This window comes from Ahaetulla prasina, chromosome 1, assembly GCF_028640845.1.
Source record: "Ahaetulla prasina isolate Xishuangbanna chromosome 1, ASM2864084v1, whole genome shotgun sequence".
NCBI classification, from domain to species: domain Eukaryota; kingdom Metazoa; phylum Chordata; class Lepidosauria; order Squamata; family Colubridae; genus Ahaetulla; species Ahaetulla prasina.
Window position 1 is genome coordinate 45974947 of NC_080539.1, and position 27229 is coordinate 46002175.

General features: G+C 35.9%; 1 protein-coding gene across 3 annotated transcripts; it reads right to left on the bottom strand.

Annotated features, from left to right (window-relative positions):
* Positions 1-26560, bottom strand: HNRNPLL (heterogeneous nuclear ribonucleoprotein L like). Of its 3 annotated transcripts, none has more exons than XM_058165042.1 (13): positions 26173-26558; positions 22103-22221; positions 21141-21378; positions 18955-19040; positions 17734-17830; positions 17575-17647; positions 11795-11866; positions 8437-8654; positions 7880-8001; positions 5313-5514; positions 3882-3939; positions 3550-3648; positions 1-753 (listed from the first exon to the last, which is right to left on the bottom strand). In XM_058165042.1, the coding sequence occupies exons 1-13, from the start codon at positions 26350-26352 to the stop codon at positions 698-700; spliced, it is 1620 nt and encodes a 539-aa protein (XP_058021025.1). In that variant the 5' UTR covers positions 26353-26558; the 3' UTR covers positions 1-697. The 3 variants fall into 3 exon arrangements, 2 of the variants coding, with proteins under 2 accessions (XP_058021025.1, XP_058021026.1); XR_009152929.1 differs by lacking the exon at positions 1-753 and adding an exon at positions 4670-4737 and having other exon boundaries at positions 3570-3648; positions 26173-26560; XM_058165043.1 differs by lacking the exons at positions 17734-17830; positions 18955-19040 and having other exon boundaries at positions 26173-26559.
* Between the last annotated feature and the right edge of the window lie 669 nt (positions 26561-27229).

Consider the following 27229-nt stretch of genomic DNA (forward strand, 5'->3'; position numbering starts at 1 on the left):
TTGTTATTTAGACTCAAGTCTTTATTTTTATTTGCAATAGTTTCCAGGCCAGGATTAGCAATAAGGACATCATGCTAATATAAATGAAAATCATTCTGAAAAGGCAATTTTTAAAAATAAATTTCCTTCCATTGTGCAAAAAGGGTATTAATTTTTTCTTGTGAAATTCCTTTTTAAAAATCATATATTACATTACTAAAAATCAGTATGTGTAATTTGGAAAGAATTTATACATGTATTTTCCCTTAAAACTGTTGTAACACATACAATTTATAATTAGTAATAGTAACCATGAATTTTACAACTAATATCCTAAAATAATTATCCTTTTTGCATTTATACCAAAATGAAAAATAACCACTGTAAATGGAATGGTAATGTTACTGTGATATGGAAAACTGGTTTAAAACCAAGACCTGTATCCAATTGATATGCACACGCTACTACCAAGGTAGTCAAACCCTGTAGTTAACAGTTATATGGGTTAATATGCACTATATTATACACTGGTATATCTACTTTTTTGAGGGAAAAAAGGAAACATTTGGCATTTAAACACATTCATGTATTACAAAACAAATAAACCAGTTAAACTGAAACAAGGAAACTGGGCAAATATTTTAGAATCAATGAACCACATATCATCTCACATTTGTAAATAAAAGGCAAATGGAGTCCTTAACATGCCGTCTTTTGTCTACAGATGGGAAGAAGTAGAGAAGCAAAGCTTCAAGGTATATGGGTTAGAGCCATCTGTAAAATGCAAAAGGAAACTCAAGAGTTAGAAAAATACTATAAGTTTTACTCTTTAAAATAGCCTGCTTGATCACAAAATTGTAGTTTTAAACTAAAGTGAAATAGCAAACTACTTTGAGCTAATTTTCTATAAACACAGTTTTATAGAAATATGGCATTTTTTTTTACTATAGACAGCAATTTACTCACAACTACATTTCTGTCATAGAAATATCACATGAATACAACATTCAAAATGCAGTACCTTCTTGCTGGGAAAATGCAATATTTTAGTTTGCAAATAAAACCACCAATGCTGTTAGGACAGTTGCATGGGGTAGATCAGTTTATTTCTAATACTAAGTTACTGAGTCTTCAAAATGGACAATGTCATAGATTTAAACAATAGGTCACAATTCCTTAGGAGTCCATGAGAAAATCAGAAGGAAATCACAACTGTGCGAGAGCTTGTGCATCAAAGCTGAATCACTGTCTAGACAAGCTGGCACACCCAAGCACAAATGACAGCAAGTGCAGAGGGCAGTCTGATATCTTACACAGGCAAAGAGGCTCATCGGCAATATTTGCTCCTGCTCTGCCTGGACAGTCAATAGTTAGCTTTTTCAAGAAAATTGGATTGTTTATTTCTAATTAAAAGGTTGCATTTTATAAATTGCAAGATTCTAACACTTTTGTTTGATATGTAGATCAAAATGGAAATAGTAAAAATAAACAGTATACCTTACTTTCTGCTGAACCATTTTTTTAACTGGGGGTGGGGTCCCCACAAATTAATTTGCCATTTATACCACCAAGTTTAAAAATTATTGGACTGTATCATAGAACTGGGAGATTATTCTTTCTCAGTCAAGCTAATCATTTACAACATAGGAGCAAAATTTGTTGTTTGCCTCTGTTTTAGAGTTGGATGTAAGTGTAAGCATCTTTATCATAATTGATAATACTATCTTACAGTAAACAGTTACAATTCTATATATATTTATCTAATAAACACTATGCAAGTATGTGTGTGTATATTTATTTCTAATGCACTTATGCAATTATTAAAATAATTCATAATATGGCTTTATCTTAATGGCTAAAACAAATAGTGTTATCATAATTGCTAAAGCAAATTTCTCTAGCTACTTGATATTTAACATGCTTTCTTAACTAGATTTTAAGGTATGCTGAAGATTTATAGCACTGTTTTCCAAATGTAAACACCTAGAGAAAACCTCTGACCAATACAGAACAAAATTACTACCCTCTCCCAAGAACGTCCATCTAACAGAACCAAAAATGTGGGGGCTCTCTCCCTCTTATAACATCATCCCTGCAGAGATAAAGTTGGTCACCACTTTGACTCTCTTTTGAAGGGCCCTGAAGACCTGGTTCTGCCAATGGGCCTGGGGGCAAAAGAGTAATATGAAGCCCATCAAGTGGCAGGTTTGATTGTTTTTGCCTGGGGGGAGGGCCGGGGAGGGTTATTGCTTCTATATTATTATTATTATTATTATTATTATTATTATTATTATTATTATTATTATTATTATTATTATTATTATTATTATTATTATTATTATTTCGATTTTTATACCGCCCTTCTTCCGAAGGACTCAGGGCGGTGTACAGCCAAGATAAAACAAACGGTACAATATACAATTAAAATACAGATTAAAAAACTTATTATATAATTGGCCTAAAAACTTTAAAATATATAAAACTAAAAAACCCCTTAAAATTAATAATAGAAAATTTAAAACCAATAAAATTTAAGTCAGCCCCGCGCGAATAAATAGATGTGTTTTCAATTTGCGGCGGAAGGTCCGAAGGTCAGGTATTTGGCATAAACCCGGGGGAAGTTCGTTCCAGAGGGTGGGAGCCCCCACAGAGAAGGATCTTCCCCTGGGGGCCGCCAGCCGACATTGCTTGGCGGACGGCACCCTGAGAAGTCCCTCCCTGTGAGAGCGTACGGGTCGGTGGGAGGCATGAGGTAACAGCGGGCGGTCTTGTAAGTACCCAGGCCCTAAGCCATGGAGCGTTTCAAAGGTAGTGACCAAAACCTTAAAGTGCACCCGAAAGGCCACAGGTAGCCAGTGCAGTCTGCGCAGGAGCGGTGTTACATGGGAGCTACGCGAAGCTCCCTCTATCACCCGCGCAGCTGCATTCTGGACCAACTGAAGCCTCCGGGTGCACCTCAAGGGGAGCCCCATGTAGAGAGCATTACAATAATCCAAGCGAGAGGTAACGAGCGCATGAGTGACTGTGCACAAGGCATCCCGATCAAGGAAGGGGCGCAACTGCCGAACCAGGCGAACCTGGTGGAAGGCCCTCCTGGAGACGGCCGTCAAATGATCTTCAAACGACAGCCGTTCATCCAGGAGAACACCTAAGTTGCGCACCCTTTCCTTTGGGGCCAATAACTCGCCTCCAACAGTCAGCTGCGGCTGCAGCTGACTGAATCGGGGTGCCGGCATCCACAGCCACTCCGTCTTGGAGGGATTAAGCTTGAGCCTGTTTCTCCCCATCCAGACCCGTATATTGTTTTTATACTGTTTTTTTATCTTTGTAAGCTGCCAGGAGTCACTTGGAATTAGCTGGCCAGCCATATAAATTTTCATAAATCAGTCAGTCAATCAATCAATCAATCAAATCAATCAATCAATCAATCAATCAAATAGATTAAAATGTAGTAGGCCCAATGGCATTATGAATGTTAATTTTTGCAAATTATACTTCCCAGCCCAACATTATCTAATTAATACATCCTCAACAAACATGATGTGAAGATTATTTCACAGTGGTACTTACTAGGCACTCTTATCTGGTAGTGATTGAGTACTGTAAGAGCTTCCACTGCATCTGTCTTGCATTCCCATTCCAAGAGACCAGAAAGTGTTTTAGCTGATGCTGGCAAAACAAAGAGTTAAAATGTTTTGCTTTGCCTTATTTTTCTCTGTCAGAATCATTTGCCTAGGTTTTTTAAAATATTTTTTAAAGAATGTGAAATTTGTTTTCTATCACATTAAAGGTATATTTAATCCAATACTCCTCCAAAAAACTGCTCATGAGAACCCCATAACCATACCCAATCATGGCTAATATTCACTGACAGTGTTCTCCTTCAAGTAATATTTACTTACGTTTTGGATCAAATACTTTATATTTGATAAAAGATAGGACTTCATGATCATCACACAACTGTAACAATAAGAAAAAAATACGGTTGCTAAACAGTAAGACTCAATGCTAGAGTGATTCACAGATACATGAAATACTTCTATAGTATAGTCTTTATTGTCATTGTACATAATATATACAATGAAATTGGTTTAATAAATAAATATCATGGTTCCCCTAGATTGAAAGAACAAATATTGAATAAATACAATGTGGCAGGATAGAAATATAATAAATTAAAAATAAACAATTTCAGGTAATTCTTGCTTAATGACAATTCAAAGTTATGGCAGCATTGGGTCTGAAGTAGAGGCCAGGCAGCAACAGAAGCACAGTTTTCTATTTCAACTCCTATGCCACCAGCACCGAGGAATGCTGCTGTGCAGGGCAGCCAAAAGGGCAGAGATAAAGGGAGATAGGCAGGGGAGTTCAAGAGGATGCAGTCCCTGAACTTCCAGTAAGGATTTATGGCAAACTAGATGTCCCTGAAGGACTGGGGAATAGTATTGCAGTCAGATTGGCAGCTAGAGGGTGGATTCCGGATGGCAATATCATTTTGAAAAAAGGAGCAATCCAGACAGCTGCTCCTTGTGAGTAGACAGCAGAAACCATAATTTTTGCAGTTAGTTTGTAAACTGAATGACTGAAAGTCAAGAGATTTCAATTAAGCTCACAATCGTAATGTAGCCACAATTATACAGACACAAAGTTTGGTCAAGCCTCATTTTTTAAAAATCTTTTTTGCAATTACCTAATTGCTTTTCAGTTATTAGGAATCTTCAGAGAGGCAAGTTTTACAGCACTCAACAGGTGAATTCCCTTCAGTCCCCAGCGAAAGAAATTTTAAAGATAAGATTAAGGACTTTAAAAAAATTAAATAAAATTATTAAATTTTAAATAAACAGCAAAATGGTGAATAAAATGTTCATTTTGAGAAGTGGTAAATAAACTAAGGGGGAAGATGGATAAGAAATAAGATTTTGACATTATAATAATTAATTATATGGGAAATATAATTGGAAAATGTCATTGTTTTGAATTCTAAAAAGAAACCAGACTTTGAAGGTTGAAAGCTGGATAGAACAAAAAGGAATTAAAGATTATAATTACAGGAGATTTAACTTTTGATTACTAATACAGAATGGAGCAAAATACTTTAATCATATATTTTTAAATTATAAAGGCATACTGAATGATATTTGTGAACAATTGACTCAGAAATTAAGAATAATTGCCATTATAGATAGACTATCCTTAAAATACATTATGAAAGAACAACTAAGATTGATAGGAAAGTAGATTTAAAATTGACAGGCTATAAAAAGATACGTAAAAAGATGTAAAAAGAATTAGATTTTGTAGTTTTATTGTTTAAAACCATGGTCTATTCTTACTTTTACAAAGGTCTCTTCAGTCACACATAGGGGTACATTATAGTAATGCAATACACAGGAAGGTGGCTGGATGATGTTCTTGGATGCTTGGCCAGCACTTGTAAAACGATTGTTCTTGCTCATTGCAAAGTCTTTATAACTGCTCGTCCCATCTTCCAGCTCAAATATTTGACTAGGAACAACTGAATGCTGCTTGGATACACTGCAATTAAAAAATAAACAAAAAAAATCCCTTCATATTCAAATCAGAAAATTTTACTTAATTAGCCTGTAAAGTTTAATTATACTCTAATATAATTTAATAGATTGAGTAACTTTCCAATTATTGCAGTGAAATATTCTTATCAAATTGCAGGGAAAGGTCAATGAAATTATGATTGTAAATACTCTGTTGTTTTACAAGTACACTGAGAGTTTCTGCACCAGAAACAAATTCCTTGTGTGTTTAATCACACTTGGTCAAATACGGTATTCTATTCCTATTCCTATTCCTATTCCTATTCCTATTCCTATTCCAGTCGAGTCTAGTCGAGTCTAGTCCAGTCCATTATTCTACTCTACTTATTTATTTTTCATATTCTTAATTACTCCTCTTAGAGATGCTCAGTGTACAATACAATGAATAAAATTAACATTAAAATCAGAATAATTTAAGATTAAAATTTTACAATTAAAAAAATAACATAAAATTTCAAAAGGTGAAACATTCCAAAATTGGGGGTGGGTGGGTTACGCTGTTGTAAATACAGGGGTGAGTAGTAGTAGTAGTAGTAGTAGTAGTAGTAGTAGTAGTAGTAGTAGTAATAATAATAATAATAATAATAATAATAATAATAATAATAATAATAATAATAATAATAATAATTTAATTTTTATACCGCCCTTCTCCCGAAGGACTCAGGGCGGTGAACAGGCAAAATAAAAACTGCAATCAAATACATACAGTAGAATAAAATATTAATTAAAAAACTTATTTAAATTAGCCCAATCTAAAAATACTTTTAAAATCCCAAAACCTAATTTAAAAATTTAAAACCCTAAAAACAACTAAAATTCTATGCCAGTCCTGCACGGATAAATAAATAGGTCTTAAGCTCGCGGTGAAAGGTCCGAAGGTCCGGAAGTTGGCGAAGTCCAGGGGGAAGCTCGTTCCATAGGGTAGGAGCCCCCACAGAGAAGGCCCTTCCCCTGGGGGCCGCCAGCCGACATTGCTTGGCTGACGGCACCCTAAGGAGTCCCTCTCTGTGAGAGTGCACAGGTCGGTGGAAGGCAAACGGTGGCAGTAGACGGTCCCGTAAGTAACCTGGTCCTAAGCCATGGAGTAGAGGTTTTCATGGAACCAGCTAGCTCCACAGTTGTATGGGACTCAGTGTCCTCTACACAAGATCACACAGCCATCTTCTGATCACTTTGTGGAAGGTCAAAAGATTGGAGGCTTTCATCATCTCTGAGGGGAGGATGTTCCACAATGCAGGGGCATCAGCAGAGAAGGCGCTCTTCCTAGACTCTGCTAGTCAAAATTCTTTAATAGACATGGTCTGCAGCATACTTCCCTGCCTGAACAAATGGGATGGGATGATGTGATACAGTGAAGGTGGTTCCGTAGGCCCTATGCCATGTAAGCTTTATAGGTGGCCACCAATATCTTGAACTGTACCCAGAAGCAAACTGGCATCCAGTGCAGTTCACAGAGCAAAGATATTATATGTGCCCTTCTTATAGCACTCAGTATGGCTTGCACAACCACATTCTGTGCCAGCTGAAGCTTCTGGATACTTTTCAAGTATAGCTTCACATAAAGTACATTACAATAGTCCAATGGGGAGATGACCAGGGCATGAGTGATGGAACAGAAGGCTCCCAGAAGGGGCATAACTGGCGCACAATGTGGAGTTGACAAGCCCTCCTGGCCACGGCTGCCATCTGCTCTTTGAGCAGGAGCCATGACCCCAGGTATTCACCAGGTGGGCCAACCTCATCTAGGACCTAAGATGATAAGCTCCTGGATACAGAGAGGTCAACCCACAGATACACTGTTTTACCAGGTTTCAGTTGAAGTCTGTTGTCCCCTATCCAGACCCCCACAGCCTCCAAGCACTGTAAAAAGACGTCCATTGCTATAAAGACATATAGCTGCATATCATCAGTATAGTGGTGATACCTCATCCGGACAGCACAAAACGGAGCTGTCCACCCCCAATTCCCTAAATTGGCCCAGAAGGATACCATGGACAATGCTATTGATAGCCACCGAGGTGTCAAGAACAGCAAGAATGGAGGTACCACATCCATCACACTCCCACCAGAGATCATCCATGAGTGCAACCAATGCAGTTTCAGTGCCATATCTGAGCCTGAAACCTGACTGAAAATAATCCATTTCCAGATAATCCATTCCTCTAGGACCCTTTGGGGTTGCAAATTAATGAAGAGTCAAATGGCATTTTGTAAATGTACAAAAAGGGATTTCCCCCAAACTAAATTAAATTTTCTAAATAAGGTTGATTTAAAACATTTTATCTTATACTGGTATTGATATTAAAATAAAAATTGTGATGCACACCTACCAAACGTTTAGTCTCTTCCCAAATAATTTGACATTATTGAGATGTGTGACCGCTCTTTCAACAGCATATTCATCACCCATTTCCACTAATGCAGTGCCTGGAATAGTCTTCATAAATTTCACCTGTAATATTTTAAATTATACATAAATTCAATTTAAAGGATGATAGGAAATTTTTCAATTTCAGTTGAAAGATACATAACAATGACTTGTCTTCAAAGATATTTACTGTCCTTTTAAAAAGTCATACACAAGATTTTTCAGGCAAATGGCTGCATTTGAACTTTTGGTGGTCACCTGAATGTTAAAAAAACTGGGTGAGATCAATTAAAACAAAAGCTTCCACTTTAGTGCTAATGCAATTATTCCATTATACTATAATAAAATTACAATTCAATTTAACAGTATTCAGAGGCCACATGTCTGATTTTGGTGGGGTAATTGTAATGCATTTCTGCTTTACAGTCACACTGTAAATACACCAAAGACAAATTCCTTGTGTGTCCAATCACACTTGGCCAATAAAGAAATCTATTAATTGCTAGGCATTTAGTTTACCTTTTCAATATTTCCATACAAACAGAACAAGTTGAAGACTCTTGAGCAATTCATCTTTTGCTGGTGCAAACCACTGACCATGACAACAGATCCCGAGGGGTTTCCTCCATGCATGTAAGATGAGGAGGCTTGGGGAAGTGGATAAGCAACAAGCTCTGGAGTATCCCGAGATGCCATTCTATACCGACTTGGTAAAGGTAACAGAGGACCATGTGATCCTAAAAAAAAATTCTCCCTAGTTAATAAGTTTAGAATATTTAAGTATACAATGGATTAACTAAATATAGCATTACAAAATAACCACAGCAACATGTCTTATTTAGTGATGTTTCATTAAATAGTAAAGCTCAGTTTTTAATAGTAGAAGTAATCCTCAACCTATGACCACAATTGAGCTAAAAATCTGTATTATTAAGCAAAACAGTTGTTAAATGAGCTGTGCCACATTTTACCTTTTTTGCCAGTTGTTAAAGAAATCAGTAGAGTTGTTAAGTGAATCATGAGGTTATTAAGTGAATAAAACTTCCTCCATTGACTCTGCTTGTTGGAAGTTAGCTGGGAAGGTTACAAATTGTGATCACATAACCCAGAGAGTGCAACTGTCATAAATACGTGCCAGTTGCCAAGTGTCCAAATTTTAATCATGTGATCATGGGAATGCTGCAATGGTTGTAAGTGTGAAAACTAGTCATATTGCTTTTTTCAGTGCTTTTGTAACTTCAAAAAGTCACTAAACAAATGGCTGTAAGTCGAGGATTATCTCTATACAGGTAGTCTGTGATTTACAATCATTCATTAAGTAATATTTGAAGTAACAATGGCACTGAAAAAAGTGACTTATGACTAGCCCCTAATAAAATATGTGGATGACCTTGGGGAACAAAGAGAAAAGATGCTGTCTAGGAAACAATCAAACAAGAGAGGCAAGAGCTACCACTAACTTAATGGTCAGAGAATGAAATTTAGTAAGGGTCTGCCCTAATGATCAAGTATTTAAAAATGGATGATAGGAAGTCTGTATCTTCAGATTTTCAAGATTCTGTTAATGTGGCCTTGCAATAAAATAGAATTAGTCCCCCTAGTCATGTTTCCTATCTGATTTACCGGGGGTGGGAGGGCTGCCATCACATTTACAACTGTCCCAGTGTCCCCAAGGTCATGTGATCACGGTCTGTGTGATCACTGTGGTCACTTGGCAACTGGCATGTATTTACAATAGCTGCAACACCAGGGAATCACCTGTTCACCATTTCAGAAAACAGAAAAACAGAATAACAGAGTTGGAAGGGACCTTGGAGGTCTTTAGTCCAACCCCCTGCTTAGGAAGATAATCCTACACCACTTTAGACAAATAGCTATGCAATATCTTCTCAAAAACTTCCAGTGTTGGGAGCATTTACAATTTCTGGAGGCAAGCTTTTCCACTGATTAATTGTTCTAACTGTCAGAAAATTTCTCCTTAGCTCTAGGTTGCTTTTCTCCTTGATTAATTTCCACCCATTTCTTCTTGTCCTGCCCTCTGGTACTTTGGAGAACAGCTTGACTCCCTCTTCTTTGTGACAGTCCCTGATATTGGGATACTGCTATCATGTCACCCCTAGTCCTTCTTTTCATTAAACTAGATATACCCAGTTCCTGCAGCCATTCTTCCTGTTTTAGCCTCCAGTCCCCTAATCATCTTTGTTGCTCTTCTCTGCACTCTTTCTAGTCTCAACATCTTTTTTACATCGTGGCGACCAAAACTGGATGCAGTATTCCAAGTGTGGCCTTACTAAGGCATTATAAAGTGATATTAACACTTCCTGTGATCTTGATTCTATCCCTCTGTTTATGCAGCCTAGAACGGTGTTGCCTTTTTTGGCAGCAACCTTCTCAGCTGACTTCAGACAAGCAAAGTAACTAAAAGAGTTACTGTGTGGCAATATGGGTGACTAATAAATTTCACAAATAAACAAAGCCAATGCAGGAAGCCAAATCTGCCTAACAACTGTATGACTCACTTAACAATTGCACTGCTTAGCACTGGAACTACCAGTCCATTGTTGGAGGTTATAAATCAAAGACTATTTGTAAAAAAAACTTTGCAGCTTTGATTTTGTTCCCTGAACCTATTTAATATTCAACAGTGAGTACTAAATGAGCAATGTTCCAACAGTATTGTTTTTTTTAAAAAAAACCTTACTTTTAAATAATATAAAATAAAACTTATGGCTTTGATTCCCAGAACCTTTTTAATATACAGCAATACTACTGAATAATATTGTTACATTCAAGATATGTTTCTAACTGAATTATAATTGACAGTAAAACTTCTAATAGAATGGCAGAAATTATCTTTTTTGAGAACCAAATCAAAATTTGACACCGGTTACTAATCTATTTTAGTTTTCAAGGCTCTATAATACTGCACACCAGAACAACTAGACACAAGAACAGTTTTTTCCCGAACGCCATCACTCTGCTAAACAAATAATTCCCTCAACACTGTCAAACTATTTACTAAGTCTGCACTATTAATCTTCTCATCGTTCCCATCACCCATCTCTTTCTACTTATGACTGAAACTTTGTTGGTTGTATCCTTACGATTTATACTGTAATTGATTGTTTCCTGATTGCTTAATTGTAGCCTATGACTATCATTGTGTTGTATCATTGTTAAATTTGTACCCCATGACTATCATTGTTATAAGTGTTGTACTTTAATGAAGGTATCTTTTCTTTTATGTACACTGAGAGCATATGCACCAAGACCAATTCCTTGTGTGTCCAATCACATTGGCCAATAACAAATTCTGTTCTGTTCTGTTCTGTTCTATTCTATTCTATTTTATTCTATTCTAAAGGATTCATCAATCTATCAAAACAGAAACCCATTAGGAAAACATTTTTATTATTTAATTAAAGTAATGCATTTTCTCCAAATGCTCACAAGGAACAATTCATCTTGAAAAAAATTCTAAGATCACAAAGCACAAGATTCAAACTGGAAATCACTGTACTTTATCTATTTTTAACTTTCATAATAGTGTTCCATTGTGATAAAATGTGCAACCAAGAATTGTGATGTCTTTTAGAAAAATGAAAGCTAAATAAAAAAAAACCCACCTATCCTAAAAGCCCTGGTAACTGGCTATAATTTATGGCTAAAAACATAAGCCAGGTAATTGTAACAAACTGAACAACTGCTTTAACCTAAAAATTAAGATTATCCCTTCTATGTAGCAATGAGAGCAATTTCTTTCATACAGAAGATAATGGTAATAATGGTAATAAACAGATAATGGCAGAAACACGTGTGTTTTCAGTATAAAAATTCATAATTTTTATGAAATTAAATTCATAAAAAAGAAACTTACCATAGCCATCATGTCTAAATGATGAAGGATGTTCTCCCAAAATAGCTTGCCTCTGTCGGCCTTTCCCTCTATCTAAAGAATAAGAGAGCATTGATTTTTTTAAATAAAAAAACCCTCTCAAAATATTAGAATTTTATCAACTAAAACAATATGTTTTCTGATTAAAACTTAACAGCAACTCTGCTAGATCTGATCACATGTCCAGCAGTCAAATATTATATTTCCAACAGTATGGTAACCAGATATTTTTAAGGTTATACATTTGCGTATTTTGGTCAGACAGTCATTTAGATTGACTTGTTCTAATACGAAAATACACCAGAATTATTGTTAGGACACCAGAAATATTGTTGTTATTAAAATTGCATCCGGAAAGATTTGACATTTAAACCTAAGAAAACTGTACAGGTGTCTTAATACTATAATTACTCTCGTAAAAATCAAGCTGTAAATGCAGTACTTTCGAAGGACAGTACCTGAATCACACTATTAGCTTCACCAGCAACATATTTTCAAAGAGGGCTTCTTTTCAAGAAGTTTCAGCATAATCCAACAACAACCTGTATTACATGGTTTCATAATCAGTTAACAGAGAGGATCATTATTTTTTTAACATACATCAACAGCTATTAATGGGAAAGTGCTGAGAAAACTATACATTGCTACACTATTATTATACAATCTATATTATAATGCCAATAAAAATTGAACTTTTAACAATGAGAAGTTTTCAGCAAGTTTCATTTTATACAAGAATATAAAGTTAATCAAGGGGTCAACACTACTGGATGAAAGCAGCAACCAGTTAACATCTACTGCAATGGCATTTATCGTTAACATTTGCTGACTGTTTTATTACATAATTTGAAGTGTCAATATTTTAACTGATTGCTAAACTGTGAGAAATAAGAAACATCCAGCATAGATAGTATTTATTTCAATGGGAAAATATCTATGTTTTTACATGGATCCTATTAAAATCAGCATGGGTTGAAAACTCAGCTTTGATAATAAAAAGTTAAAAGTTTGATTCCAAGGTCCTCAATTTTGTTACGGCAACTTGTTGAAAATGAAAACATTAGATAAAAAACTTAAGTCCTCAAAACAACTTAAGTCCTCAAAACAAAAGTGGGGAAGAATATTTTTGTATGACAACTACAAATCTTTTATATGGGTATTACTTTCACTTATTTTGGTAAAAGATGAATAAGTATGAAATAAGGAAAATGCCTGCTTATAATATCCTATTTAATATTTAACCGATATTGAGCTATTAATATGACAGAGCCAGTGGTTAAGGCATTAGGCCACAAACCATGAGATCATGAGTTCTAGTCCCATCTTAAGATACAAGCAGGTAATGGTAAACCACTTCCAAAAACCTTGTTCAGAAAATTGCAGGGAACTGCCAGGAGTTAACAATGACTTGAAGGCACAAATAAATTGGTCATAACCATTGTAAGAAATCTAGTTAAGAATCAAGACACTTGAATGTTTCCTACAATACAATTAATTATTCCCAGGGATATCATTATAGGGCGAATGGAAAGACTCAATTTAAAAAAGTACATCAAATCATAAGACCTTAATTGAAAAGAATGTGCTAAACTGGCTATACAATATATTGGTAAACAGGTTTAAAAAGCTTATAAATGATGTTATTGTACAGCCGAACAGAGCATGGCAATTACTTTTTTCCTTATATTAGATATATTGTTAATTATTTGGCTTAGATGTAATTGCATCCATCACCAATAATCTTTATTAAATTATATATTTAATTTTTTTAAATTATCATTCCTCAGAGATGCTGCAATGGATTCTCTATTGAGCACTTCTAAGATCCCTTCCAACTCTATGACTCATAAAACATAGCAATAAAAATCACATCATCCTTCCTATGAAAACATCCACTAGATTTTATGTTCACATTACAGCTATACAAAAAATCATTTGGAGAACTGAAAATAATTTCTGATTAACAACTGAAAAGGAAATATGAAAAAATTCTCTGTTTAAAGAAAAATGAAGATGCTACTACTCTTGATAGCCATGTAGACATTGACTAAAAACAATAGAGGACAATGCCATCCATAGGCATGTTATCATATTTGTCCGGTACATATTTCTATGTAACTATAAAGTATGCATTGATACAACTGCTCTATTTCTGTACTCTACAATATAGCATTAACAGGAGCAACATGCAATACAACTGTCAAGATTTCAGCTAGCACATTTATACAGTATTAGGTTCCTGAGTGTAATGCTGTAACACAATACCCTTGATGAAAAAAGGAAAACCAAACCGGTTCAAATATTCAAAAATATCTGCTTAATGAAAACATAAAACTCCCAAGTTGTGCTTGATTTCTGGTGATTACATGCACATGTAACTTTCATGTTAACATGAAAGTGGTCTCCTCTTGCCATATTCTGGGTTTTTTTTTGTTCAGATTTGCAGCCCGATCTAAACTGACAGATCCCTATGACAGTACTGACCCCACCAAGCTGTTTAGCTTCAAAGCCTAGACAAGATTAGCTAACATTGTCAGAGAATTACAAGGCTAAAAAAAATCTTAAATATTTCTGAAATAAGGTCAAGATACCAATGTAACAAGACAGTGTTAATGCAGCCAAAAGCACTGGCTGGGAAGAAAAGAGGCATAGAAAGTAACCTGTTTCTGAAACACTTTTATCATTCTTCTCCTAAGAGAATATTAAGCAGCTCAGTGAATACTGCCTCATTGTACTGATGAGTACTGTCCAAAATAAATGAGTGATTTTCTGTATTGAGGAAGTTGCCCACTCACTGGCAATTGGTTTATTGCTCACATTATGTTCTGATGATTCATTAAAATTGATATAGACAGTAGCTTCTATTAACTAGTAATTATCAGAATAAAAAGCTATAATTGTCTATCTACAGAAAATGTGGTGCAGGTTTTTCCATTACAATTTAAAGTAATGCTACATACAGATCGCCTCAACTTACAACCACAATTTGGAACTCGAAGTTCATCACTAAGCAATGCACTCATAAAGCAAGATATCATGTGACTGCATTACTTAGCAACTGTAATCCCAGCACTCAATTAACTGAGATAACACAGGTTAAGCAGAGGGAATCCCAGGTAAGGAGAGGAGTGGGGAGACCTGGTACAAGCCACACAAAAGTTGGAGGGTGTCCCTGCAGTGTGGTGCAAAACTGCAGTTACTCCTAGAAGTCTCAGCCTATCCCGGCAGCATGACACAAAGCTACTCCACTTGGCCCAGCAGCACTTAAGACAACAGGGGCATTGCAACTTCTCTCACTCACTTCTCTCCCCCCACCATCTATTCTATACTCTTTGGGCTACACTGGACAGTGCTATGTGGCAGCATCAGCAACAGGGCAGAGACTGAAGCAGAGGCATGGGGTCTTCAACACTCTCAGCCGGCTGCCATCGATTCCAGGTCTCTACTTAAACCCAGCACTACAGCTGCAACTGAGAAAAGTTGCCTCAAGCCCCACTCCATGGCCGGCCAGCTCAGCACCATTGTGCAAAGTACAAGTTGTCCCTGCAGTCCTATGCTTCGCAGGTTCTGCCAGGCCCCAACTGATCTTTACCATTTTACTCCTAACGAGATATGCCCTAACTGTACTGTATGCAAGGCTGGTGCTGGCAGTTCAAGGCCTTCTTCCCATAGTCACACACCCCATTCTCATGATCCTTCAGAAATCTACCCCAGGTCTCACAAGACTGGATGTATTATTTGAAGAAAGGCAGGAACATTATTTTTGCCCAGTATCACCTGTGATGAGAAGTACCACTGCACAGAAGAACCCAAAGAACATTAATGATGGGGAGACAGGTGAGTGGAGGAGTTGCAGCATGGCTACAGTTATAAGTGTGGGTGAGCTGCCAAGCATCCTTGACATAGTATGTCAAGTCTAGTATGGTTTCCAGGCCTGACACTCTAATTTTGGTCACATTATGGGAAGTGCTGCAACAATCATAATTTCAGACATGGGCATCCATTTTTTCAGTACCATCATAATTTTAAACAGTTGTTGAACAAATGATTGTAAACTAAGAATTGGCTATGGTAATATTCATAGTACTTATTCCTGTCTGGGAAGAGGAATCACCTCAATTAATTCAAAGGAAAAGCAATTTTGTAGGTGTATTTAAACAACAAAATGCACATATTCAAAGATATCTCAGTGCCACCTAAGCAAATCCATTCTTAAGAACTGAAATGATGTTCAAAAATTTTAAAAATAAGAAACAGGACTTGCTATTCAAAGAAAAGTCAAATGTCACAAAAAACATCTATTTTTTGATACAGCTGTGTTATTTTCCTTCAAGGAAAGATTTCTTATTTTCCACAGTTTCATTTACCAGGATAGGCCACAGTCCCTAAACAGAATCTGAATTGAATGTGTGAACTTAGTATCTTAAATAGTTATGTTATTGGCAATTTGAAACAAACTTTAAATTTTACCATAGCATTGTGGTTGAATAATCTGCTAACCAATAGCATAGCCCCCTTATTAACTTTTTACAAATACTTAATTCTTCATTCCAAAGCCTATATATTAATAGTACATTTCACAATCAAAGCACTATCTATAAAATGCAACTTTTAGATAATAGTTAAAAGGCAAGCCAAGGCCTAATATTAATAGTACATTTGCACAGTCAAAATGATATCTAAAAAAATCCAACCATGTGGTAATCATTAAAAAGTCAAATCTTGTTTCATATTCAAAATTTGCTAAATACTCTACCTTGATAAGTTTCCCAACTTCCTGCCATTAATGCCTAAATTTTCAAAAAGTATACACAGCAAATTATACACGTCATTAGAAATTACAGAGAAGTACAGAATAAGATTTTTTTACACTTTCATGCAGGTTCTTTTACTAATGCAAACAATGTCCCTGTTAAGTTTTGCAGTAAAAAAAATGGAATATACTTTGGGTAATGTAGTGAAACCTGAGGAACTTGCCTGACAGGTTGCTGCAAAATTTCAATTTATTTTTAAGTAGTTATGATGCTTTAGACAACATTTACATTGGAAAGCCTATCTTACATACAACCAAAACAATTACCACAATGTACAGGAGAGAAACATGACTTGGAATCTTCCATATTATATTGTTTTGTTCTAGGGATATAAGACTGGAACCATATGCAAGCTGATTATAATGGGTACAGTCTACCATGGCATTCATAACATGAAATCAGAAGTATTGTAAGTATCCTTCTTGACATGCTTGTGGTGATGATGCATGCAGTATGCAGTCAAGGTGAATTGCAAGTCTGAGGTTTTTCAGAGGGCCATTTGATGATGCCGATGTGGTGCATGATGAAGTGTAGAGTCAGCCTGCTGGAGTCCTCTATCCTTCTTAATGCTTTGTCCACCATATGGGAAAATTCCTTTCCATGGAGAAGCAGTGTGCAAGTTTGTAGTTTGTAAGGAAAAGTCTGCATCAGTGTCCTCTCCTCCAAAGAGTGAGAGCTGCTTGGAGAAATGCAAATCCTTGTACTGCAAACATGCTTGCATGTATGGGTTCCTTCTTGGCCTAAACAATTCAGTATATCACCAGGGAACTCTAGTGTTGAAAGTTATTCTTTTCCAGGATTACAAAGCTTTAACAAAAGTTCCACCAGCAATATTTGGCTTGAAATGACTACTGCATTAAAGAAACTCTCTACATGTATTTATATATATTTATATATATATATAAATATGTATATGTATATGATAGATACAATTACCCAAACACTTACCTCGTCTGCCCAGATATGGCTTAGTATAATCCCAACTATCATTGTCATTTCGAATTACATTAAGTCGAGTTGGCTGTTAAGATAGAAGCAAAAGAGTGAATTTTAATCTTTGCTTTTTCTTCTAGAAAAGAGTGAGACTTAAGAAGATATAAACTTTACCCTTGCATATTCAATTTTTAATGTACAGCATCCTGCATATATATCCGCTCCATTGAGTGCAGCTTTTGCTTTCTGAGCACAAAGAACTGATTCAAACATAAGACATGTTAAGGATCTTTAGTTAGTCTTTAAAATAAAGTGATTACAAGACAAAATATTTCAGAAAAGAACTCTGTAGCTGTACAAGAAGTCACTCAGAATCCATTTAATTGAGGTACTGATAACAGTAAATCTAGTTTTGCTGGTAGATTTCTTGGTGATTACCAGGATTAAATAGTCTCAGTTGTTATCAATACTAAGAATGAAATGACTTTCAGCGTACATTATGTTGCTAAGGGAGAAAGTCTGGGGTGGTTTTCTTTTGTTTCTTTGTGAACAATTTAAGAGCTAGAGTCAGTGCTTCACATTTCAGAATTCATAACTCTGCTTTAAATGTATGTTTTTTAAAATTTATCTAGAATTTAAGATTGCAGGGAAAAAAATCTAATCAAGCCCTATATTCCTGAAGTCCTCTCTTTCCTATTTTATACATACGGCAATGTTTATTTCTAATTTATTCATGTATAATTCTGATACACTTGGAGACAAATTTAAGGAAAGTTATAGTCTTTCTTCTAAGTTTAATTTTATGCATTATTTTTTTCATAAGCTGCAAGGCTATCTCTACTGATTCAGGCCTACAAAGGCCCAGATCCATATCGAACTCGCTGCCAGTAGATATCAAAATAAAACAGTTCTACAGAGCATTCAAGGAATAATTTATGGCCGTTATTTCTGTCTAGAGAGATTCTCATTCATCCAGGTCATGGTTGTCCCAAAAGTGCTTTTCCAAAAGGCAACTATATTTTTCTTGGGTTATTTTTTTCTTTGAAAACATTTCACTTTTCATCCAAGAAGCTTTAGTTCAGTTCAGTTCAAACACCAAAAAAGTTCAGCTGTCTTTTGAAAAAACACTTTTGGGCTGTAATTTACATTGGGGCTGACAATTGTCTGTAAACTACTGCTAGTTGTTCTAATTCAGCGATTGTATAAATATAAGTGCAGAACAAACAAACAAATAAGCTTTCTGGTAAGTTCCTGTGCTATAGCATAACAATACAGTAATAAAATTGGGTAACAAAACGTCTGCAATAGAACAGCCAAGCTCAGACCACAAAGGACTTCACAGTTCAACACTGAGCTACATATTTCTCTTCTATTAGAAGAGTAGTAAAAGGATATTCAACCATGGCTTGTATTCCATTTCTCTTGAATATGACAATACGTTGTACTTTCCCAACAGGATTACATACTGTATATAAGACATCCTACAAAACAAAGCAGCTGTTTTATCTTACAAGATTATTCAAAATGTTAACAAATAAAAATATATACAATTATTAAAAAACCATTCTGACAGAATACTGTAATGCAATTTAGAAAAGAAAGTTTAAATTATAGTTTCACTATACATACTTCAAATATTTTGCATGCTGCACTGGTAAGTATCCAAAGTTAGTATGCCCAATGTTTGTACCATTTATAAAGTAGAACAGAACAAAATGAAGGAAAAATAACTATTTCCCTTCCAAATTATGCTGAAAAACGTTGACCTAATCTATTATAACTTTATCGCTATTTATTTATTTATTTATTTATTTTGCCACTAATCACACCTAGAGGCGACTATAGGCAGCTCACAACCATATAAAAGCAACAAGATAAAATTTTAAAGCATTACAATAATAAATATTAACATTAAAATTTACTTTAAAAAATAACAAAAATGGCAAAGAAGGACGCAAGATGCATATGGAGAGGAAGTGGGGTCTTATTCCAGTCTATTAATCATCTCCAGTATGATAAACCCCATTGGGACCTCGTTTTGGCATGGGTTATGAGAACGGAGAGATTACAGGACTATTCTTGGAAAAGCTGCAAGATCTAAGCGGCAATATGTTAAAATTATATACATTTATACTGTATATATTTATAATATGAGAACTGAATTTAACTAAAATTAAACAGAACTCTGCTTCCAAAAGCAGATTGTCCTGGTCCCCTGGAAAATCTTTCCACAACTGTCCTCACTTCACATATCATAACTGAATCATTCACTTTGTACAAGAAAACTATGGTTCATAGTTATTCATTCTAAATAATGTTAAAATGGGATTACATAATATAGATGGTTTTTCATTCGCATGCTTCCTACACAGAAATGCAATTATTTATTGATTTATGGAACTTATATCCCCTACTTTTCGGAGTATAAAATGCACTTCCCCCCCCTAAAATTGGGTGAAAGTGCAACACGCGGAGGCGGCAATGGGCTGTGGCGATCGTCGCAGTCTGGAACAGATGATTGGCAGTATTCTGGGGGGCCAAACCAACCGCAAATTAGCTGTTTGTGCTGAATCAGGCTGTGATAACATCCCGAAGCTGACCAGGCTGTTGGCTGCAAGGATGAATACCAATGGATGCTGGTAGGGAGAGGCATTTTTTTTCTTGTTTTCCTCCCCAAAAACTAATTTGCGTCTTATAGCCCGGAGAGTCTTATACTCCGAAAAATACAGTACTTTCAGTCATAACAATGAATCCAGTAATGAGAAGGGAATGTGGCATTCTCAGTACACTCTGACTTTGGTTCTTTACCTGCAGACATTTCATTAACTGACTAAGTAACATCATCAACGCATTGATGGTTATCTAGTTGGGTAATGAAACAGTAAACAACCAGGTTCAGAAAACATCAAAGACTCCACAGTTCAAGTCTGAGTCACATATGTTCACTTCCAGGAGAAAGAAGATAAGATTTCCATACTAAACCTGTATTAAATATTTACTTTTAAATAATTTAGCTTTGACTTTGGTAGAAAAAAGAATATTTTACTTACAGAAACTTAAAACCATTTGAGATTCATTAAGACCACTAAAGTTAGAGGACAGACTCTCAAAAGTAACTAACAAAAACAGGAAATGAAATCTGAATATAGAAAAGCATAAGATACTGAGAACTCTAATAAATAATATATTACAAGATGCTGTTAAACAGGAAACTATTTCACCACTATCTCTTTTAACAGAAGCTATGGGTTGCTTAAATGACTTGCAAACACTGTAAAACATGCAGAAAAAGGATTAATTGCTAATTTTATAGTTCAGCCAAATAATTTTCTATATCCAAAGTAATACTGCTGCTACATAAATGAGAGCATTTCCCAGTTTTACAGAACAAAGTATACTGAAAAGAACACATGCACATGTATATGAAGATGCTTTCACATTCAATATAAACCAGAAGGAACAATCTGAGATCCTGTCAATGTAAAAAACAAGCAGAAAGGCGCAAGCTTGCCAGAAGCAAGCGTAGTATAGACAATATAAAGCACCAAGTATTTGAGATTTATGCTGTAAAACAGACATACCACAGTAATTGGATATAAAGGATTCTGAATAGATAACAGCAGAACTTTGTTCCCACCAGATGGGTCATCAGTGTTTCCTGGACGAGTTATTCTTTTGCTTGTAGAGTAATTGAAAAATGCTTGCTGTCCTGCTATGTATACTGGCTCATCTGCTGCAAAAGTAACACACTTTTTGGCACTTTCAATATCCTCAAATTCTACCAAAGCTTGGCGTTTAAATGGCATCATCATCACATAACTACAGGAAAAAACAGCAAAACAACTAATTAGTTATAATTTAATTTAGCAATTAAACTAAAGCAAAACTTATATAACAATATAAAAATTTTACTGTCAAATGCACAAAAAAGGCAATTTCATTTCTTAAAAGTCAATGACAACTTTGAATATAACATAAACTATTAAATTTAAATTATGTCTTTCAAATAACTAACTATAAATAGCCTATTAAAATTTTGATGATCAACAATTTTATACATTACTGTTTTGAATTAGTTGCTATGAAACATAATTATAAAAAACTATATATAAAAAATAGGTCTAAATTATTTCACAGAGCTTGTCATGGGATTTTTTTCACTAATCTGACAAAATCTGCATATGTCTGGGGGCAAGGATCAGATTGGTTCAACACTCAGAATATGAAGAATCCCCCTAAACATCTTGTTCTTTATTCAGTTTAGAAAAATAATTCATTAGGTGACAGGTTCCATAGTTTTATCCAAACATGCCTCGATTTTATAGATTGTTTAGAAATCATTAATCATAGCTTCATCATTCAATCTATTGACCTGGTCTGTGGATAATATTATGCCATAAATATGATGACCTTTATTTAACAGCTTGAACTAGGATCATGTCAACAAGACAGAAAAATTGTCTTAGCCTTTTATATAAATCCAGCCCCAGCAAAATGCAGTTTTGCAATATCATAACTTTTTTAAAAAAATCATTAAACCTACCATATGGTCCCAAATTTTTCAAGAGCTTCCACAAGGTCTGCCTCCACAACTGATTCACAAAGACCACGGACATGGACCACAGGAGAAACGGAAACTTTGTGATGACTGCCTCCTGCATCCTAATAAAAGCATTTTAAGTTTCTTTTTAAATCTTACTATAACAAACACATTGTGAACTATGAAATTACAAATTACTTTCATGTTTAACCGCATTTATTTATAAATATAAAATACTAAATATACTAATACTAAATATACTATGTCTAAATTTACTTATTATAACAGTAAATATTTCTCTAGCTCTAGCTTGAATGTTGGCTACTTTAAGACTTGCCTTTTTCACAAGTAATGGAAATTCTAAATGTCCGTGGGAATATTAAAAAGAAAATAGAGACGGGAAGGGACTATGGTATGAAAGCCAATTTTAAATCACAACTTTACATTCCAACAAACTTTAGGTTATTATTACTTTTCCAGTTTAACTTTAATATTACTTGGAAAGAAGAACAAAGTTGTGAAAGACACAGAAAGTTAATACATTGTAATTTCCAAAATACAGCCAGAATCTAAGCAGATAACTTGAGCCATTCAAAGATGAACAATTCTCTGCATTTCTTATTTAAAGATATAATCTGTAAAGATTATGTTTACAATACTATCTTCTTGAATAACTTAAATTATTGCCAGGAGGATTATCACCAAAAATAAAATAGGTGATTTGATTGTAATAAAACATTTTCTACTTTTATGAAACAATGTTATGTATAAAATTAAGTTATTAGAAGTTTAATCAAAATATTCATATATATTAAATGAAAAATGACAAAATAAGTTAGCAGATAGCTGTCTTTAGAATAGAACTATTTATAGACCCAACTCTTAAGAAAATAGTTTTCAGTACATTTTTATTCTAATCTAGATGTGAGAGAAATTATATTTGTTTAAAATATGTACCACATTTCAAGCCAAGAAATAATATTGAATTAGTTTAAGATTTGTTCTCTGAAACTAGAAATGTTAGCTCAGATAATATACTAAATAAGCCATGGATAGAGCTATTTTATTAGCTGCATTTGCTCAACAAAAGAAGTGAATGAAAATAATGCTTATTTGTAGATAAGCTATATTAATTTTAATTGATTTTCAAATAATTAGTTTGGAATTAAAATCATTGGATTTATTGCATATTTCATTACTATCAAATAAATTACATAGTGAAACAATTTTACATATGTAAAAAATACATTTACATCAACAGGTTTATGCTTTCAGACACTGCTGCTCTTACTATAAATGCTTGTCTAATTACAGGTAATCCTTGACTTACAATAATTGAGGCCAAAATTTATGTTGCTATGTGAAACGTTTGTTAAGTGAGTTTGCCTTATTTTACAACTTTTCTTGCCACAGTTGCTAAGTGAATTACTGCATTTATTTGTTAGTAATATGGTTAATTGAACCTGGATTCCCCATTGACTTTGCTTGTCAAATGGTTGCAAAAGGGCATCACATGATCCTGGGACACTGCAACCATCATAAATATGAACCACTTGCCAAACATCTGAATTTTGATCATGTAACCATGGGGATGGTGCAAAGGTCGTAAGTGTGAAAAACAGTCATAAGTCACTTTTTTCAGTGCCGTTGTAACTTTGAAGGGTCACTAAATGAACAGATTTAAGTTGAGGACTGCCTGTCCGTTTTGGAAGGCAATTTTCTTTTTGCTTCTTAACTGCCACATATTTTAGCTGGGGAAGTTGGGAGGGTTTTGTTGTTGGAGTGGTAGAAAGTTAGTCATAACAACATTCCATATTCAAGGACTTTTGCCTACCTCTGATGTAGACTGCCTGAAGATTGTATCCAATTGAGTGTGAAGAGTTGATTGGACAATGTGATGAACTTGTGGGTCTGGGGCAGGGCTGTCAACTGTCAACTGGGAGTAGAAAACCTGGAAGCTTTCAGTTTCGGGTTTTCCCAGCTGTGCCAACATGACATCTCTAATAAATTGGAACTTTGAGGAACCTCAAGCCTCAGAGCTTTATTTCGTTGGGGTTGTTCCTTGGAACCCTGACACTACCTATATACTGTACTGTATCTGCAGGATGGGCAAAGCAGCATGACTGTTGCTTATGTGTGGAATTATGCAGTTAACATATACTTGTAGTATTCTTGTGTTTCAGAATATACAAATACTGTACCCTGGAATTCTATTATTCAGCCTAGTGTATATATCTCAATAAGAGGGCTGTTTCTGACAGTGAGGCATTAAATTAATTCCCTATCTTCTCCTCCATTTCTGAGAATTTATCCTTAGGATGGCTTATTCTTCTTGCTGTTTCACATAAACAAACGGCAAGCAAAGCACAGTTCCTGAATTCTTTCCAGAACCTGTACTAGCAGTGGCCATGCTATATTTCCTTCTGAATTGTAATGTAACATGTTGCATATGCATGTCTCCTCTTTCCTTGTGTTGGACCTGTATATGTGAGTATTGGGAGTATGAGATAAGCTGAATGTACAGCTCTGTATCACAAGACGGAGGGGGGCCCAATAGTTTAAGAAACTGTTCAGCTGCCTTTCCCATAGCAATGCATGGGAAGGATTTTTTCAGGGTTTTCTTCAGCAGCTATAAAATGGATCTGGACCATTTTCAACCTAGACCTTTTTCTTGCTGACTCTCTTCCAAATACCAGTTTAGGACCTGTTTTATTTTGTTTTTGAGTAGTTAACTCTAGTTGATAGACAAAATTTCAAGCCCCTTTCTGCTGAGTTAAAAACTGTAAAAATGAAAAGTGATAAATTCTGAGGTGTAAACAAGATAATGATGACCAGGTTGTGAGAATTTGAGCTAATTGTAATTCAATCAGTAACATATAGATTAAAAAAAACCTATATGTCAGAATGATGAACAGAACATATTGTAGACCATGGCTTAGATAAAATTAATTGCAAAGTATTTTGCAGTTGAAATGCCTTATTTTAAAATTTGAAACAGCCAATATGATTTGAAAAATTCTAACATGATCCCAATTACTTCAGGTATTTACCAAGGTCAAACATTCTGAGCTGTCTGTTTCTGGGCTCAGAGCACTTCCAATACTGTACTTTAAAAGCTAAAATAGTATGGATATAATATAATGCATTTTGAAGCCGATTTGTTCTGCATAGACACAGTTGTAGCTCATCTGAGCCTCTGACTTGAATGGCTCTGCTGTAAGCAGTATTAGCACTGATTTATTTATAAGTATGACGTATGCACAGACAAAACAAATATATACTCTGTACAAAGCTGCAGGAAAAGATGAAGAACCCCAGACGACTGTAATATATTCTTGTCCTAATATTATTATTCTCCCATCCCACAAGAGCAGAGACCTTAGTACAAACCTTAGAAGACTGAAAATGTAACTCCAATAACAAAGGAGAAAGGACTGCAACAGTTATCCGCTTCCAATTCCCAACCCTCTTCCCTCTTCTTGAGATGAATGAGGGGAAGGAAAATAAAGACGGCAGAATACGATCTACTGACGTCCAGGATTAGTTATCGGAACAAAACAAAACAAAAACCCGCAACTTTCATCTCCTTAAAATTCGAAAGCGTATAGTAAACATTTCATTTGTGCAGAATGCAAGTTCCCAATTTGTGGGATGCCAAGAGACCGAAAAGGATTTAAATGTGCTCGGCTTGTGACTATGCTTAGCCCAAGGATAATTTGGAAAGAAAGCCTCGCTGGGTTCTCAAAAATATAGATGGAATGATATACTTAAGACTTCCACCGACAACACACGGCTTATTTGGGGTGGGGGGAGCTAGGTTGCCTTTAAAAAAACCCAAACCTATCCCTTTCCATAAGCGTTAAATCCTTGGCCAGGATATCTATCGGCTCTTCAACGGACACCAACATCACCCCGCTCTCCCTCTACTTGGGGCGGAGAGATCCCCGAGGCGACACCGGAGTAAACCTAACCTGGACATCTGCCTCTATCCCGCTGCCCAGCCTGTGAGCTGCGGGAACAAAAAAACAAACAAACCCCAAAACAAGAGAGTGCGCCGCGCCCGCTTTCCTTACCCCTCCGGAGAAGCCCCCTGCGCGAGGGGCGGCCTTTTCCCGGCGGCTCTCGCCCTCCTCTGCCCCATACTCGATCTCCCCCTCTTCGGCAGCGGCGCTGGGTTTCAGCCGCTTGGCCTGGCTCTCGTATGCGCCGTCCTCCTCCTCCTCGTACTGTTCCCCAGAGGACGGGGAAGACATGGCGGCGGCGGCGTCTTTGGCGAAGGGATGCGTGTGCAGAACGCACAATTGGCGCGCGAAAGGAAGAAAAAAAAAAGCCGAAAAAATCGGTTAAGTAAGGCCTGCCGCTGAGAGAGATGCCCCGGCACGATAAAAGACAAGACCACACCGCAACGACGCACGTTTACCCACACAAATCGCAGCAACGCGGAGGAGGACCGGTAAAGGCCCCTCCTCAAGGTAGGGCCGATTCTTAGATTTTACATCGTGATTGGCTGGAAGGAAAGTTCCTCAGAAGCGCCTCAAAATGCGAGTGGATAGCTGGAACGCTTATCAACGCCCAGAATAAAAAGACCTCCCCCCATTTTTTATTTTTATTTTATTTTTTTTGCTATGTAGGGTTCTGTTCTGCGTCTCCGACCCGGCTATTGCGATCCCTTCAAGGGAAGCGCGGCCAGGCTTGCTGCTGTTTATCGCCGCGCTCCCCTTATGTGTACGTATGTGTACATGTAATGTGGTTTGCCAAATAGGAGAGGCTGGAGCAATAAGATGTGTTTTTCAAAAAGGTCACTTGGAAGTCAAGGGTTTTTCTATTTTTTTTTTCTTACAATGCCCTTACCAGGCAGCGTTGATGTTTTGCACCTTTTTTTTTTAAGGTCAGAAAATGGTGATGGCGAAAATTCGGGAATATCAGTCATGTTGAATGTGGTTATATCCAGATAAACCCTAGTACTGTATGTAGGCTTACAATTTTAAATAAGGCTGGAAGAGTAAGAAGCTAGCTGCAAAAAAGGCTACTGGTTCATCATTGATTGCAGAGACAAGCACTTTTAAAAATGGGCAAGCCACAGTTTTCCCTGTAGCATACTGCCAACAGGGTTTTGAGCACTGATCATAA

What these genes read in the sequence shown, in the direction of transcription:
- HNRNPLL (XM_058165042.1), bottom strand. Translation starts at nt 26,352, where the DNA reads ATGTCTTCCCCGTCCTCTGGGGAACAGTACGAGGAGGAGGAGGACGGC. An exon ending in GGAATACAAGCCATGGTTGA is followed by an intron (nt 17,831 to 18,954) that starts ATATCCTTTTAC and finishes AACATGTCTTAT; the next exon opens with GTTTGAATCAGTTCTTTGTG. An exon ending in GGGAAGAGACTAAACGTTTG is followed by an intron (nt 5,515 to 7,879) that starts GTAGGTGTGCAT and finishes TTTTAATTGCAG; the next exon opens with TGTATCCAAGCAGCATTCAG.